We start from the raw sequence: 14,924 nt of genomic DNA on the forward strand, positions 1-14,924 counted from the left end.
CCAGCAGCATTCCAAAAATTTTGATTGATGTATCTTCATGTTCATTCAGCTCAAAATGTTATTTTCTAACTTAATTTCTGACTTCTTCTTTGGTCCATGTGTTACGTTAAACTATGCTGCTTAATTTTCCAATATTTGATGATTTTCCGGGTATCTCTCCGTAAATTACTTTTAGTCTGTATCTCTTCTGGTAAGGGTGTATACTGTGTATGGTTTCAACTTTTTAAACATATGGTGGTTTGTTTCATTGCCCAGAATGGATTTCATCTTGAAAACTGATCCATGTGGGAAAGACCTGAAAGATTGTGTATTCTGCTGCTTCTGGGTGGGATGTTCCAAAAAAGCCAAGCAATGGGTATTTTCTATGTTGTTATTAATTTTCCCACTAGTTCTATCAATTAATTAAAAAAAAGAGTATTGCAACCTCCAGCTAGCGGTGGGCTTGTATATTCTCCTTTCAGTTCTGTCAGTTTGGGCTCGTGTATTTAGAAACACTGTTATAGGTGAGCTCATTTACGAGTCTTAAGTCACCTTGATGAACTGGTTTCTTCATCATCATGGAACGTCCCTCCTTATTTCTAGGAATACTTCTTGCTTTGGAGTCTACTTTGCTTAACGCTAATACAGTCACTCCAGCTTTCTTTTGACTGATGTTTACATAGTATATTTTTTCCATACTTACAGCTTTCGCTACTGGTGTCTTTAAAGTGAATTTCTTGGAAAAGCATAATGTTGGGTAATACCTTTTTTCCAATCTGACCATCTCTGCATTTTATTTAGAATATTTAAGCTACTTGCATTTAATTCTACTGTCAGTTTGGGTGTTAAGTCTACCTCTTTGCTGTTGGTTTTCTGCTTCTACCAACTGTCCTTTATTCTATTTTTTCTTTTCCCTTGACTTCTTCTGACTTAATTGAGTGTTTTGCTGATTATATATAAATTATATAAATTATTATGTATTTATGTCCACTATTAGCTTATTACCTATAGCTTTTTTTTTTACTATTACTTAATTATTGTTCTAGGTTTTACTATATTTTTTATCCTTTCTGGATTTGTCCACTTAGTGTAACATGGAAAATTCCTATAGGCAGGTAAACTGGTGCAGTCATTTGGCTTATGGTATGTTCTTCCTTCCTTTCAGGAATCTCAGCAATCATTTGGTGCTGCCTGTTGTCAAATGTCTGGAAAAAGTTATTTCATATACCTTGTCGGGTTTTCTAGTTGTTTATGGTGTAAATACAATTCCAGTATGAGTTCACCCTTCATGAGTGGAATTAGAAATCCACTCAATAACTTTTAAATAAATATGTTGTGAAATACTTCAGATTTTTAAAAAAGGCTTTTTCACTCATATGGAACTTTTCTTTGCTCATCTATAAGTTGGAATAATAAAAAAACTAAGTATTAGAGTGGTTTCAAGGTTATTTCATCTAATGACCAATCTTGTTTAGAACTTAGAAAACTTTAGTCAGGGTCAGACAAGTGATTGTCCTGGGGCTTACGTTTACCACTTGACAATTACTCAACAGAATCTACCAAATTAATTCTAGAAGGTAACTTACCAGAAAAAAAAGAAAACGATCTGCTCTTATAAATGATGTTTTCTTCAGTTTTTTCTCATTGGATAGAAAAGAGAAATAAAGAAAAATCATCACAAGAAGATGTGACTCCCAGTGACAGGAGTTGCTTCTCAAGACCCATTTAAACTGCTGTTTTGAATTAGATAAACCAAGATTCCTTCCAGGGACTCTCCTGGGCATCTACATGTAATTACCATCAGCTAAAAATCTTCTCTTCATTGATCATAGGTTGACTCTAAAACTAGACAAACAGTAGGTAGTAATTTGGAAATCAACAGCATAGAAATAGCAAAATGGTGAAACAATAAGAGAGATGTGATTATTATAGAGGATACACTGGGTATGAGGAGAGTAAGTGGCCAAGGATCAACTGACAGCTAAGGACACCGAGATTTAAGGACATGCAAAGAAAGGGATAAGGGAAAATGCCCATTTCTTACTCAAATCATTTTGCTCTTGATCTGTAGGTTGCATTGTACTTTGTTTCTGCTTCTACCTACTCCTAATCTTGATCCAACCTGAACTTTCCCCAAGTCCTTTCAACACAGTGAAGAGAAATAAATCTCAAATTGTTTCTCAGGAGCTGTATTTCACTCAGCATAAACTGCACTCCACGCCAGTGTTTCAAGCTACAAAATTATTCTGGTTCCAATAAACACAAAACTTAAAAAATAGAATCTTAACTACCTTTAGCTGAACTTTGCCACCTGCCTGGAAACAGAGCTCAGTGCCCCCAAAATGCCAGTAAATCAGAAGTACCATACGTACAAACCTGACATCATTATTTTTTAAATGTCACCAGGTAGTCATTGTGTGTAATCAGAACTAAGAATAGCTATCCTAGGACCTCAGGTTCAGTGAAAAAAAAATTTACTAATGAAAATTTACATTTGTAGAGCAGCTGAATATTTGGAAAGTATTTCCATGGATATTATTCCATTTTTTTTTTAACTTTGGAAAATGATATTATAACTCCATGTAATTCTCAAATGTGAATATTGATATGTCACTCAGTCACTGGCAGAGCTCACAATTGTCTGAATCCTAGAAAACATTAGAAGGAGTGAAGAGATAAACAATCAGGAAAAAGTGAGTTCAAGATCACTCACTCAGGAACAGAGGCTGATACCCAGCCTTACCAGAAAAGCTCACGCATTCATTCCTTGATGTCTGCTCTGCCAGTGCTCAAGTCTCTCATTTGAAATGACATAGTACAGTGAATATAGTCAGCCCTCTGTGTCCTCAATCTGCCGTTGGTTAAATTCCGGGGTGGAAAAGCTGCTGATACCCAGGGCTGACTGTATATAACCTTTCATAGGCTCTTCTGTCTTATCTCCACAGGGCTCCCAAACAGAGGAGAATGGCTGCAGAAAATCACTCTGCAGTGACAGAGTTCATTCTTGGAGGTTTAACAAATCGGCCAGAGCTCCAGCTCCCCCTCTTCCTCCTCTTCCTTGGGATCTACTCAGTCACCATGATAGGGAATCTGGGTGTGATAACGCTGATTTGTCTGAATGCTCAGCTTCACACCCCCATGTACTTCTTCCTCAGCAATCTGTCGTTCGTGGATCTCTGCTACTCCTCTGTCATTACCCCAAAAATGCTGGTGAACTTTGTGTCAGAGAAGAACACCATCTCCTATGCAGGGTGCATGTCCCAGCTCTACTTCTTCCTTGTGTTTGTCATTGCTGAGTGTTACATGCTGACAGTGATGGCTTATGATCGCTATGTCGCCATCTGCAGACCTTTGCTTTACAACATTATCATGACTCATGGAGTCTGCTCCCCGCTGGTGGCTGTGGTCTACGCAATGGGGCTCATTGGCTCAACCATAGAGACAGTCCTCATGTTGAAACTGCCCTATTGTGAGCACTTCATCAGTTATTACTTCTGTGACGTCGTCTCACTCCTGAAGCTCTCCTGCTCCAGCACCTATGACATTGAGGTGACAACTTTCTTTTTGGCTGGATTCAACATTGTGGTCACCAGCTTAACAATCTTTGTTTCCTATGCCTTCATCCTGTCCAGCACCCTCGGCATCCACTCCACAAAGGGAAGGTCCAAAGCCTTCAGCACCTGCAGCTCCCATCTTGCAGCTGTGGGATTGTTTTATGGATCTACCATGTTCCTGTACTTAAAACCCTCTGCAGACAATTCCCTGGCCCAGGAGACTGTGGTCTCTCTGTTCTACACCACAGTGATCCCCATGCTGAACCCTCTAATCTACAGTTTGAGGAATAAGGAGGTAAAGGCTGCCATGCAGAAAACCCTAAGGAGAAGATTCTTTGGTTGCAAATGTCATTATTCTTTCTCAGGTTGAAAATTGGGATAGAAATATAGGGGAGAAGCCCTTTACAAGCTTACACGCACATGAATAGAAAACAGCCCCTTCTCAGCATGACCTGTTGAATGCATTTACTCATTTTTCCCTCTTCCCTTTCTCCCTTTCACATCTTTCATGTCTTAGAGCTTGAATCTTGCTGGTTTCAAGTTCATGGTTTTTTTTTTTTTCCCTTTTGTGATCAATTGTTTGTTTGGATATCCTTTGCTCTCTGGTAAACATGTATCTATCTTGATTGCAACATAAATTTAGAACTTTCAGCAATGAATTTAAGACAGCTGTCCATTGATTTACCATCTTCTATAGAGAAATATTACCCAAACTAATAGTTAAGTTGCACTTGAGAGAACACAGACAAATGGAGATGAGTTCAAAAGTCACAGGAAGTCACAAAGTCTTTCTCACCCAGATGTATGCCTTTATTCTCTCTCTTATTATGCTGTTACTATCTCATTTGTGCTAAGATTATTTAAATGGCCCCTTCACCAATTATTGCCATCATCATCATTAGGTTTTTGTGCGGCCATAGGTTTCAACTCCTCTGGGTAGATACCAAGGACCACAATTACTGGATTATATTGTAAGAGTATGTTTAGTTTTGTCAGAAACTGCCAAACTGTCTTCCAAAGTGGCTGTGCTATTTTCCATTCTCATCAGCAATGAATAAGATTGCTATTGCTCTGAATCCTCACCAGCACATAGTGTTATCAATGTTCTTGATTTGGTCATTCTAATACATGTGTACTAGTATCTCATTGTTGTTTTAATCTGCATTTCCCTAATGCCACATGATATGGGGCATCTTTTCATATGCTCATTTGCCATCTGTCTATCTTCTTTGGTGATGTGTCTGTTAAGATTGTTCCTTTCCTCTTTTTCCCATTTTTTAATTGAAATATATTTGACATATAACATTTTGTAAACTGAAAATCTACACATGTTAATTTAATTTATTTATATATCTTTAATATGATTGCCACTGTAGCAATAATTAGTACTTCTATCAGGTCGTATAGTTGTCCAGTCTTTTCAGTGATTGAAATAATTGAGTTGTAATCTCTTAGCAAATTTGAAGACTATAATATAGTATTGTTGTTAATATTCAACATACTGTGCATCAGACTTATAGGAATTATTTACTACTCATTGCAAAATTGTACCTTTAATAACATCTGTCCTATATCCTCACACCCATCCTCCAGTAACCACCATTTTATTCTGTTTTTAGAGTTTGGCTTTTTTAGATTCTACCTGTAAGAGAGATCATGCTGTTTTTGTCTTTCTCTGGCGACTTATCCTCAAGATCCATCCAGAGTGTATCTACTTTGCGTGACAGTTCTTCATCAGATATGTCTTTTGCAAATGTTTTCTAGTAGACTGTGGCCTGTCCTTTCATTCTCTTGACAGTGTCCTTCTACAGAGTAGAAATTTTTAACTTTATTGAAGTCCAGCTTATCAATTCTTTCTTTCATAAACTGTGCTTTTGTTCTACCTAAAAAGTCATTTCCACACCCAAGGTCATCTAGATTTTTTCATTATCTTCTAGGAGTTTTATCATTTTTCATTTTACATTTAAGTCACTGATACATTTTAAGTTCATTTTTGTAAGCCGTGTAAGCTCTAGTCTAATTTATTTGTTTGTATGCTGATGTCCAGCACTGTTTTTTGATAGCACTATCTTTGCTTAATTTTTTTTTTTTTTGGCCACTTTGTCAAAGACCAGTTGGCTATATTTATGTGGGTCTATTTCTGGGAACTCTGTTCTGTTCCATTGATCTACTTGCCTGTCCTTTCACCAATACTATACTGTCTTGATTACTGTGGCTTTGTAGTAAGTCTTGATGTCAAGTAGTGTCAATTCTCCAACTTTCAATTTAGTTCTACTTCTTCAATATATGTTGGATATTCTGAGTCTTTTACCTCTGCATATAAATTTTAGGTCAGTTTGTCTATATCCACAAAATAACCTGGTTGAACTTTGGTTGGAATTGTATTGAGTCCATAGATTAAGTTCAAAAGAACCGAAGAAATCTTGACAATATTGAATCTTCCAGTCCACAAACATGGAATAGCTCCATTTATTTAGTTCTTCCTTAACTTATTTCATGAATTTTGTAGTTTTCCTCATGCAGATCTTCTACATATTTTTTTTTTCAATTTATACTTAACTATTTCATTTGGGGGGAATGCTGATGTAAATGGGATTGTGTTTGTAATTTCAAATTCTACTTCATCTTTGCTGATATAGGAAAGTGCTTGACTTTTGTATGTTTACCTTAGATCCTTCAACCTTGCTGTAGTCACTTATGAGTTCCAGCAGTTTTCTTGTTGATTCTTTCAGATTTTCTGCATACACTGTTATGCTATCTGTGAACAAAGACAGTTTTATTTCTTCCTCCCCCATCTGTATACCTTTTATTTCCTTTTCTTGTCTTACTGCATTACTAGGACCAGTACTATATTGAAAAGCACTCATGAGATGGAATCCTTGCCTTGTTTCTGATCTTAGTGTGACAGCTTCAAGTTTCTTACTGTTAAGTATGATGTTAGCCTTAGGTTATATGTAGATGTTCCTTTTCAAACAGAGGAAGTTCCTCCCTAGTCTTAGTTTATTGAGAGTTTTTATCCTGAATGGGTTTTGGACTTTGTCAGATGCTTTTTCTGCGTCCATTGATATGATTATATGATTTTTCTTCTTTAGTCTGTTTATGTGGTTATTATATTAATTAATTTTTGAATATTGAACCAGCCTTGCATAACTGGAAAAATCCCACTTAGTAATGGTGTATAATTTTTCTATATGTTGTTGGATTCTATTTGCTAATACTTTGTTGAGAATTTTTGCATCTATGTTCATGAGAGATATTAGTCTCTGTACTATAGTTTTTGTTTGTTTTTCTTGTACTGTCTTTGTCTACTTTTAGTATTAGGGTAATGCTGGCCTCATAGAATGTGCTAAGAAGTAATCACTCTTCCTCTGTCTTCTTAGAGAAATTACAGAGAATTGGTATAATTTTTTTAAATATTTGGTAGAATTCACCATTGAACCCATGTAAGCCTGGACAGGATGGCCAGAGTGGGCTGGAGTTGGGCATTTCCTTTTCTCCACATTGGAGGGCTACACCCAGCTGGCGCTTTCCCCTATGATGCCTGCCAGGAAGCCTTCATAATTGCCTATGGTCGGGCCTGAAACATCATGCATAGGTTTTGGCCTGGAGCAAGACTCCTCAGCTTCCAGGGCCCATGCAAGCCTCTTCTCTGGCTCCATCCTTCCGACAGCAGGCTACACTGTTGGTGCATTTACTCCAAGGGGTGGTCAGGAAGAAGCTGTATGCAAAGGATGTGGATGGCAACTGGGTATATGGACTGGAGGTATTTATACTTTGCAAATGTGTCGGCCCCTCACACTGTAAGGGGGGTAGGAGTGACAGGCAGAAGGAGTAGGCTGTGGCCCACGGGCAGGCACCTGGGAACCAGGGTGGCTCTCCCTGTGCTACCACCTTTTTGTCACAGAACTTTAAACATCTTAGGACCCTCTGTTTTAATCAGGCCTTCCAGAGTTGTGAAAGTAGTTTGTCAAGGTAAGAGGTAGGAACATATTTTATTTAAAACTATATTAGGTTTATTTTTTATTTACTTTTTATTGTGGTAAAAAAGCACATAACATAAAATTTCCCATCTTAACTATTTCAAATACATAGTTCAGGGATGTTAACTATGTGCACATTGTTGTGAAACAGAGCGACTGTATTCATAATTGCGCAAAACAATTTGGAAGCAACCAAAATGTCCTTCAAGTGGTGAATGGATACACAAACTGATCTATCCATATAATAGACTATTATGCAGTGCTAAAAAGAAATAAGCTATCAAGCCATGAATAGACATGGAGGAAACTTAAATGCATATTACTATGTGAAGGAAGCCAGCTCTGTGACAATGTGGAAAAGGCAAAACTATGGATCATTAGAGAGATCAGTGGTTGCCATGGGTTCTAGGGAAGAGAGGAATCAACAGGTGGAGCACGGAGGATTTTTAGGACAGTGAAACTACTCTGCATGACATTGTAAGGGTGTATAGATGTCATTATACATTTGTCCAAACCTACAGAATGCACCACACCAAGAGTGAACTCTAATACAATCAATGGACTTTGGGTGAAAATGATGTATCAATGTAGGCTCATTAGTTATAACAAATGTACAATGGGGGATGTTGATAATGGGGGAGGCGATGCCTGTGAGGGGGCTAGAGATATGTGGGAAATCTCTGTACCTTCATCTCAGTTTTACTATGAGCCTAAAACTGCTCCAAAGAAAAAGAATGTCTTTTTTAAAAAATAGTTTTTTATATTCACAGTTCCCAGGAGAAGGGAGCACGCCACACTATGAAGGCCACATAGGGAAGCACCAGGATTGGTCATGAGGCAGAAAGAGGGGGAAACTGGACATGAGATTCTACTGTGTTTTCTGCAAGAAAGAATGGGCAGGAAGCATAAGCAGGTTTAGGGTTTGGATAATTTGAATAATTTCAGCTGGTTCTGGGACACAGGGGTTTTCCCCCAGTTGCCTGGATTTGGGATAATTTGGACAAGTGGATAGTGGCCCAGAGTTTGAGAGCTGGATGAATAGGGTTGTTAAGGGTATGGACCCTGGAGTGGTTGGTTTGCATTTGCAGCTACACTTATAGGCTGAGGGAGTCCATCACTGCTAAACCTGCTTTATAAGAAATGCTAAAGGGAGTTCTTCAAGCTGACAAGAAGTCACTAATTAGTAACATGAAAACATGAAAATCTACAAGGTAAGTATATAGTCGAATTCAGAATACTCTTATACTGTAATATGGTGATGTCTTAACCACTTTAATATAAAGGTTAAAGAACAAGATTATTAAAATAGCTATAGCTGCGATAACTGTTAATGGATACACAGATGAAATGAAGTAAATTATGACATCAAAAAGTTATAGAGGGGAGAGTAAAAGGGTAGAGTTTTTGTATGCAATTGAACTTTAGTTGCTGTCAGTGTGAAATAGACTGTTGTAGCTGTAAAATATTTTATGTAGGCCTTGTGGTAGCCTCACAAAGCAAAAAACAGAAAAGACACACAAAAGATAAGTAGAAGGGAATCAAAGCAATACCACGGAGGAAAATTATCCAAAAAGGAAGGTAACAAGGGAGGAGGAAAGGTACAAAAGAACTACCAAACAGCCAGAGAACAATAAGCTAGCATCAATAAGCCCTTACCTGTCAGTAATTACTCTTAATGTAAATGAATTAAATTCCCCAATCAAAAGGCAGAGTGGCTGGATGGATACAAAAACAAAACCCAACTATATGCCACCTACAAGAGACTCACTTCAGTTTTAAGGACATACATGGGCTCAAAGTGAAAGAATGGAAAAGGATATTTCATGCAAGAGGAAGTCAAAAGAGAGCAAGAGTATCTATACTTATATCTAATAAAATAGACTTTAAGTTAAAAATGGTCACAGGGGACCAAAAAAGGGTCATTATGTGATGGTAAAGGGCCAATTCATCAAGAAGGCGTGATAATCACGTAGGCACTAAACATTGGAGCATCTGAATATGTTAATGAAATACTAACAGATCTGAAGGAAATCGTTGACAACAACCCAGAAAGAATACAGGGTTATGATACCCCGCTTCCAACAAGGGGTAGATCCCCCCCAGAAAGAAAATCAATAAGGAAATGTTGAACTTGAACTATGCTTTAGACCAAATCAACCTAACAGATGGAATATACCGTCGCACAATACACATTCTTCTCAAGTGCACACAGAACATTTTCCACGATACATCATATGACAGGTCATACACGAGTATTAGGAAATTTAAAAAGACTGAAATCATACCAAGCATCTTTTCCATCTACATTGGTGTGAGACTAGAAATCAAATAACAAGAGGGAAGCTGGGAAACTCGCAAATAAGTGGAAATTAGACACACTCCTGAAAAATTGATGGGTCAAGGAAGAAAATTTTTTAAAAATCTGGAGACAAACAAAATAGAAGCACAAAATACCAAAACTTACGGGCTACAGCAAAAGCAGTTCTATGAGGGAAAAGTTCTATGAGGGAAATTTATAGTGATAAATACCTACATTAAGAAAAAAAGATAATGAAAAAGAATATGAAAAGAATATACGTATGTATATGTATGGCTGAAACATTATGCTGTATACCACAAATTGACACAACATTGTAAACTGACTATACTCCAATTTAAAAAAAAAAAGTGACAGGGGGAGGGTATAGCTCAGTGTGTGCTTAGCATGTATGAAGTCCTGGGTTCAATCCCCAGTACCTCCATTAATAAATTAATAAATAAATAAACCTCCCACCAAATAAAAGCTTAAAAAGTTAAAAATAAATAAATAAGAAAAAAGTTGTAAAATAAACAAGGTAACTTTACACCGAACTAGAAAAAGAACAATCAAGTACAGAGTTAGCAAAAGGAAAGAAATAATGAAGATCAGAGCAGAAATAAATGAAGTGGAAACCAGAAAAATCAATAGTAAAGATCAATAAAACCAGGATATGGTTTTTGAAAAGATAAATAAAATGAAAAATGAGACATTACAGCTGATACCACTTTAGAAATACAAAAGATTATATTCCATGAACAATTATATACCAACAAATTAGATAACCTAGAAGGAATGGATAAATTCATAGAAATATACGACTTACCAAGAGTAAATCATGAATAAACAGAAAATCTGAATAGATCAATAGCAAGTACAGAGGATCTATCAGGAACCAAGTCTGCCAGCAAAGAAAGGCCCAGGACCAGATGGCTTCCCTGGTGCGTTCTACCAGACATTTAAAAAAGAATTAGCTGACTCTTTGATGTCACATAGGTGATAAGTTTTTTTTGTCAAGAGGTCATGATTTTGGGGGAAATGATAGAATTAAAGAAACTTATGAAGGAAAAGCTAAAGAGTAAAAAGTGCTTTGAGGTATCGACATTAGGATTATCCAAGTTAGGATGATCGAAGAACAAAGAGAAGAGAGAGGGCTGGAGCTCTCAACCACCTGTCAACTTAGCAAAAATATATCTGAGACAAGAATGATTGAAAAACATATTTCTAAAACACGTGGGTCAAAGAAGAAGAAATTATAGGGAAATTTGGAAACACTTTGAAATGAGAAAAATGATGAAAATAAAATAAGAATCTCTCCGATTGCAGCAACACGGATGCTCCTGGGGAAGGTCGTTCTAAGTGAAGTCAGCCAGAAAGAGAAGGAAAAATACCACATGAGATCGCTCATATGTGGAATCTAAAAAAAACTTAAAAATGAATGTAAATACCAAACAGAAACAGACTCAGAGACATAGAATACAAACTTGTGGTTGCCAAGGGGGCGGGAGGTGGGAAGGGACAGACTGGGATTTCAAAATTTGAGGATACTGACAGGCATATGCAGAATAGAGAAACAAGATTATACTGTACAGCACAGGGAAATATATACAAGATCTTGTGGTAGCTCACAGTGAAAAAAAAATGTGACAATGAATATATGTATGTTCATGTATAATTGAAAAATTGTGCTCTATACTGGAATTTGACACAACATTGTAAGATGACTATCACTCAATAAAAATGTTTAAAAAAAAAAGAATCTCTCCTAAACAAAAATTTTAACACAAAGTGATAATTATAGCATTACTTACAGTAATAAAACATTGGAGATCTTGACACAATTTTAATTTTCAGCAATAGGAAAAACTTAAGTAAAATGACTTACCTACAAGATGAAATCAATGAAAAAGTATAATTCAAAAAATATTTATTGATAAGTAAGTGCTCACATCCCACATGTCCCACAGGTCTCCTGAATTCAGTTCTTTTTCCTTATTCCATACTGACTTAAAGCAAAATTTTCCCCCCAATATTTTCAGTTTTGTAACTTCACCCGCTTTGATCTGTGTCACACTAAGTGGCAAAACTAGATACTGATCCAAAGTTTTCTTTTTCCCGGAAGAAGAGAACTTTCCCAAAGAAAAGCTCATATGACAAAGCGGCTCCCCAGCACTTAACATGTTAGTGCGTTTCCAAAGAACCTCCATTTATTACTAACAAGTCATTGAGATCGAAGCACTCTGATGTATCCTACACCTTTTTACCCAACGTGGTGGATGTATAAACCAGTCAAGGTGAATTTTCTCTTTCCCACAAATGCTTGTATCTTCTCATGAAGATCAGTGCAATCTGCAATGCCTTAAAATTCTGTGGAAATGGCCTCTTCTGTGTGGCTTGGTACTACCTTTATAACTAATTAGATCCCCCAAATTATTTACTCTTCCTTAAGAACTTACAGACCATTAGTTGATTATCCTGAACCACAGATTTCTCCATCATAGCTAAAACACCCAAACTAACCCTTTGGAAAAAAATTCTAAATTCTGACTCCCTTAGTCTTGAAATAATGTATAAAACTTTCCACTCAGCATCTTTATAACCCTTAACCCTACAGAAATTCTAATTCACTAGACTGGGTCCCTTGGCTTCCACCCATAACTTCAGGAATTACCATGCTTTATCTGCTATCTGGGACCTACATTCTTGCCACCCATACACCACAATCTTAACACAACTGTCTTTCATTTGGCCAAGATCAAGTTCAGTAAATTTTTTGTCCCCTACTCTCTTAGAAAAAAAAGATGTTATATTCAAGAATCATTTATTATAAAGTTACATTAAATTACTATAAATAGAATCAGACTTTAATATGCAAATGTAGCATATTTTCAAATTGAAATCTGCAAGGGCAGTAACAAAATGAAACAAGAAAACATGGCATAAAGCAAAATCAAGTAGATTGGAATTCAAGGGCCTGGATTCCGACCCTAGTTGTGGCACCAGTTAGTTGTGTGGCCCTGGAAAACATACATAATATTTCTAAGTCTATGGTATTTATTAAATCAGATTTGATTAAATGATTGATAAAGCTCATTCAAGATTGACTGATCTATGATTGTAGAAAAACTTGCATAAAATAATCTTGGAATGTTAAGTCAAGGAGGGTCAAGGGACAGGGAAAATAGATCTTCACTAAAGACTCATCCAAACATAAAGGCTTATAATTCTCTTTCTGTACAAGAGACCGGAAAACTGGAACTTGCATCCTTTATTAAAAACACACACACTAGCAAACAACACATTGCATCTCCTTCTTCAAATAGTACTCTTTTCTCAAGAAAATATTTTCCTTCCCAAGGTTTTCCTCAGGGCAACTTTGACATCCTTGTTCCTCAAACTGTAGATCAATGGGTTTAACATGGGCACCACAATGGTATAGAACAGGGAGGACACTTTCCCTTGGTCAAGGGGCAAAACAGAAGGTGGCTTGAGATACATGAAAGCCCCAGAACCAAAGAAAAGAGAAACCACAATTATGTGGGAGCTGCACGTACTGAAAGCTTTGGACCTGCCCTCAGTGGAGGGAATGTGGAGAATGCTGCAGAGGATGAGAGCATAAGAGATGAAGATGGTGCCAATGGGCATTCCAATGTCAATGGCCACAACTATGAAGACCACCAGCTCGTGCACATAAGTGCTGTTGCAGGAGAGCTCAAGGAGGGGAAGGATATCACACATGAAATGATTGACAAGGTTGTTGGCACAGAAGGTCAGACTTGCTAGGCTTCCCATGTGGGCCATGGCCCCTGAAAACCCCATCACATAAACACCCAACAAAAGGAGTAAACAGACCTTAGGAGACATGGTGACCGTGTACACCAGTGGGTTACAGATGGCAACATAGCGATCATATGCCATCGCGGACAGGACGAAGGACTCAGAGATAACAAAGAAGCAGAAGAAAAAGAGCTGAGTCATACACCCTGAGTGCAAGATGATGTTCTTGTCTGAGACAAAACTCATCAGCATTTTGGGGGTGATGGTAGTGGAGTAACAGAAATCTATTAGGGAGAGGTTGAAGAGGAAAAAGTACATGGGGGTGTGCAGGCGAGAGTTCAACCCAATCAGCGTTATCAAGCCCAGGTTCCCCACCACGGTGACCACATAGAAACCTAGAAACAGGAAGAAGAGGGGCGTCTGGAGTTGTGGCTGGTCTGTTAAGCCTGCGAGGATGAACTCTGTCACAGAGGAGTTCTTGGCTGCCATTGTCCTCTGGGGACGGTTCGGGGAAGGGCAGAAAAGAGAAGAGAATGACTTAGAGAGATGGAAACACCACCAGCAGCCTCCCAGCATCCTCCCCCACTCTTGAGAATGGACTCCATCTCCACAGAGAGATTTTAACTTTAATATGGAGGGAAGGTTTTCACTCTTTAATGTGTGTCTATCTTCCTAGCCCAAGTGACTTTAACTTCCAGAGAACAGTAAGAGGCTAAACTTTTTGCCTCCAGTGTGAGAACTCTGCTTCTAGAGAAAGCAGTAATTTATTCATATTCCAATTCATTCAAAAATAAGACAGCTGTCTTTTAAATATTTGTCTGTTCATTTTTTGTGTCCTTCTCTCTCCTGCCCCTGCCTCAGTTGCTGAAACCTGGGCCTCTTCCCTGGAGAGACCCTGACTGGAGAAGACACTGTGACTTCTCAGAGCTCCTACCTCTAGGTCACTGCTATCAAATCAAGAAGGTTAGATCACACTTTTCCAAGATCTTCCAGCTCTAGTGGCTTTAGTGTTAATGATAAATGTTTTTAAGCAAGCACTTGTTTAAGTGGTTATTATATGAGACTGTGTACTAAGAGCTATGTGACAATATTATTATCCCCATTTTTGCAGATGAGACAACTGAGTTGAGTAACTAGCAGAGATCCCCAAACTACCAAGTTGCAGCCAGAAGATGAAGTCGGGCAGTCTGACTCTCACAGTTTGCACTTGTAACCAACATGTTACATGACTGACTGGTCAGGCAGGCACTTACCTTCCTTTAGTTAAGAGCTGTAATGCTGTGTTCTACTGTCTCTTGTCCACAGTTGTCCTGGGAAGGAAAATGACCATAGTGAATA

The 14,924-nt window shown here is 37.7% G+C and overlaps 2 protein-coding genes across 2 annotated transcripts; one reads left to right on the forward strand and one right to left on the reverse strand.

Moving 5' to 3' along the window:
* Nucleotides 1-2,940: 2,940 nt before the first annotated feature.
* Nucleotides 2,941-3,903, forward strand: LOC105094515 (olfactory receptor 8A1). Its single transcript, XM_010986567.3, has one exon. The coding sequence runs from the start codon at nt 2,944-2,946 to the stop codon at nt 3,901-3,903; it is 960 nt and encodes a 319-aa protein (XP_010984869.3). The 5' UTR covers nt 2,941-2,943.
* A 9,235-nt stretch (nt 3,904-13,138) lies between these two features.
* Nucleotides 13,139-14,078, reverse strand: LOC105094477 (olfactory receptor 8B12). The gene has a single exon (XM_010986515.3). It carries the CDS (start codon nt 14,073-14,075, stop codon nt 13,143-13,145), a length of 933 nt encoding a protein of 310 aa, XP_010984817.3. The 5' UTR covers nt 14,076-14,078; the 3' UTR covers nt 13,139-13,142.
* Nucleotides 14,079-14,924: the final 846 nt, after the last annotated feature.

This window comes from Camelus dromedarius, chromosome 34 (assembly GCF_036321535.1).
Source record: "Camelus dromedarius isolate mCamDro1 chromosome 34, mCamDro1.pat, whole genome shotgun sequence".
NCBI classification, from domain to species: Eukaryota; Metazoa; Chordata; class Mammalia; order Artiodactyla; family Camelidae; genus Camelus; species Camelus dromedarius.